Genomic DNA, 2,867 nt, shown 5'->3' with positions numbered 1-2,867 from the left:
GTCCCCCCCCCAGATCAAGCGCTCGGCCCGCATGTGTGGGGAGTGCGAGGCGTGTCGGCGCCCCGAGGACTGCGGGCAGTGCGACTTCTGCCGCGACATGAAGAAGTTCGGGGGCCCCAACAAGATCCGCCAGAAGTGCCGGCTGCGGCAGTGCCAGCTGCGCGCACGCGTGAGTGCGCGGGGCCTTAGCGTGTGCTCGGCGGGGCCTTGGCGTGTGCTCGGTGTGGCCTTGGCGTGTGTTCGCTGGGGGCTTGGCGTGGCCTTAGCGTGGGGACAGTGAGGGCTTTGTGTGGTGTCAGGGTCTCTTTGGTGTGGCCTTAGCGTGTGCTTGGTGTGGCCTTAGCGTGTGCTCAGTGGGGGCTTGGCGTGGCCTTAGCGTGGGGATGGTGAGGGCTTTCTGTGGCCTTAGTGTGGCCTTACCATGTGGTTGGCGTGGACTTAGTGTGGCCTTACCGTGTGGTTGGTGTGGTCTTAGTATGTGTTTGGTGTGGCCTTAGCGTGTGCTCAGTGGGGGCTTGGCGTGGCCTTAGCGTGGGGACAGTGAGGGCTTCGTGTGCTGTCGGGGTCTGTTTCGTGTGGTCTCAGTGTGGCCTTAGTATGTCCTTAGCGTGTGCTTGGTATGACCTTAGCATGTGATTGGGGAGGGCTTGGTGTGGCCTTAGCATGGGGATAGCGAGTGCTTTGTGTCGTGTCAGGGTCTGTTTGGTGTGGCCTTAGCGTGTGCTTGGTGTGGCCTTAGCGTGTGCTCAGTGGGGGCTTGGCGTGGCCTTAGCGTGTGCTTGGTGGGGGCTTGGTGTGGCCTTAGTGTGGGGATGGTGAAGGCTTCGTGTGGTGTCAGGGTCTGTTTGGTGTGGCCTTAGCGTGTGCTTGGTGTGGCCTTAACGTGTGTTCAGTGGGGGCTTGGCATGGCCTTAGCGTGTGCTTGGTATGATCTTAGCATGTGATTGGGGAGGGCTCGGTGTGGCCTTAGCGTGGGGATAGCGAGTCCTTTGTGTTGTGTCAGGGTCTGTTTGATGTGGCCTTAGTGTGTGCTTGGTGTGGCCTTAGCATGTGCTCAGTGTGGCCTTAGTATGTCCTTAGCGTGTGCTCGGTATGATCTTAGCGTGTGCTTGGGGAGGGCTTGGTGTGGCCTTAGCGTGGGGATAGCGAGTGCTTTGTGTCGTGTTAGGGTCTGTTTGGTGTGGCCTTAGCGTGTGCTCGGTATGACCTTAGCATGTGCTTGGGGAGGGCTTGGCGTGGCCTTAGCGTGGGGATGGTGAGGGCTTTCTGTGGTCTTAGTGTGTGTTTGGTGTGGCCTTGGTGTGGCCTTAGAGTGTGCCCAGTGGGGGCTTGGCGTGGCCTTAGCGTGGGGACAGTGAGAGCTTTGTGTGGTGTCAGGGTTTGTTTGGTGTGGCCTTAGCGTGTGCTTGGCATGGCCTTAGCGTGGCCTTAGCATGTGCTTGGTGGGGGCTTGGTGTGGCCTTAGTGTGGGGATGGTGAGGGCATCGTGTGGTGTCAGGGTCAGTTTGGTGTGGCCTTAGCGTGTGCTTGGTGTGGCCTTAACGTGTGTTTGGTGGGGGCTTGGCATGGCCTTAGCGTGTGCTCGGTATGATCTTAGCGTGTGCTTGGGGAGGGCTTGGTGTGGCCTTAGCGTGTGCTCAGTGGGGGCTTGGCATGGCCTTAGCGTGTGCTCGGTATGATCTTAGCGTGTGCTTGGGGAGGGCTTGGTGTGGCCTTAGCGTGGGGATAGCGAGTGCTTTGTGTCGTGTCAGGGTCTGTTTGGTGTGGCCTTAGCGTGTGCTTGGTGTGGCCTTAGCATGTGCTCAGTGTGGCCTTAGTATGTCCTTAGCGTGTGCTCGGTATGACCTTAGCATGTGCTTGGGGAGGGCTTGGTGTGGCCTTAGAGTGGGGATGGTGAGGGCTTTCTGTGGTTTTAGTGTGTGTTTGGTGTGGCCTTAGTGTGGCCTTACTGTGGCCTTACTGTGTGCTTGGCGTGGTCTTAGTGTGTGTTTGGTGTGGCCTTAGCGTGTGCTTGGGGAGGGCTTGGCCTGTCCTTAGCGTGGGGACAGTGAGGCTTCATGTGGTGCCAGGGTCTGTTTGGCGTGGCCTTGGTGTGACCTTAGCATGTTCTTGATATGGCCTTAGGGGGTTCTTGGTATGGCCTTAGCATGTGCTTGGCGTGGCCTCAGTATGTTCTTCACGTGGGGTTGGCGTGTGCTTGGATTGGCCTTGCTCTGGGTTTGGTATGATCTTAGCATGTGCTCTGTGTGGTGCCTGGCGTGTATTGGCATGGTCTTAGCGTGCTCCCTGACGTGTCCCCCACGTGTCCCTAACGTGTCCTTCTCCCCCCCCATGTCCCCCCCGTGTCCCTCTCGTGTCCCCCACATGTTTCTGACATGTCCTTCTCCCCCCGACATGTCCCCCACGTGTCCCTGACGTGTCCCTCTCGTGTCCCCGTGTCCCTGACATGTTCCCCACACATGTCTCTATGTCCCCCACGTGTCCCCCACGTGTCCCCACCATGTCCCATGCGTGTCCCTGACGTGTCCCTCTTGTGTTCCGTGTCCCTGACACGTCCTTCTCCCCTCAACGTGTCACCTCATGTCCCTCTCGTGTCCCCAACTTGTCCCCTCCGTGTCCCTCTCGTGTCGCACACGTGTTTCTGACATGTCCTTCTCCCCCCCACGTGTCCCTGACGTGTCCCTCTCGTGTCCCCGTGTCCCCCACGTGTCCCTCACGTGTCCCTGACATGTCCCGTGTCCCTGACGTGTCCCTCTCATGTCCCGTGTCCTTGACATGTCCCTCTCCCCTCAACGTGTCCACCTCATGTCCCTCTTGTGTCCCCCACGTGTTTCTGACATGTCCTTCTCCCCCCCACATGTCCCCGA

The 2,867-nt window shown here is 59.2% G+C and overlaps 1 protein-coding gene across 1 annotated transcript in view; it reads left to right on the top strand.

Annotated features, from left to right (window-relative positions):
- Window positions 1-2,867, top strand: part of LOC106899847 (CXXC-type zinc finger protein 1-like) — a 32,389-nt gene that overhangs the window by 5,332 nt on the left and 24,190 nt on the right. Inside the window, exon 4 of the mRNA XM_014961772.1 lies at window positions 14-173. Coding sequence (XP_014817258.1) covers window positions 14-173 — 160 coding nt within the window. The remainder of the gene's footprint in view (window positions 1-13; window positions 174-2,867) is intronic.

Source organism: Calidris pugnax, unplaced genomic scaffold (genome assembly GCF_001431845.1).
Source record: "Calidris pugnax isolate Ruff unplaced genomic scaffold, ASM143184v1 scaffold919, whole genome shotgun sequence".
Taxonomy (NCBI): Eukaryota; Metazoa; Chordata; class Aves; order Charadriiformes; family Scolopacidae; genus Calidris; species Calidris pugnax.
The sequence above is the reverse complement of the archived record's forward strand: the minus strand, read 5'-3'. Positions and strand labels throughout refer to the sequence as shown.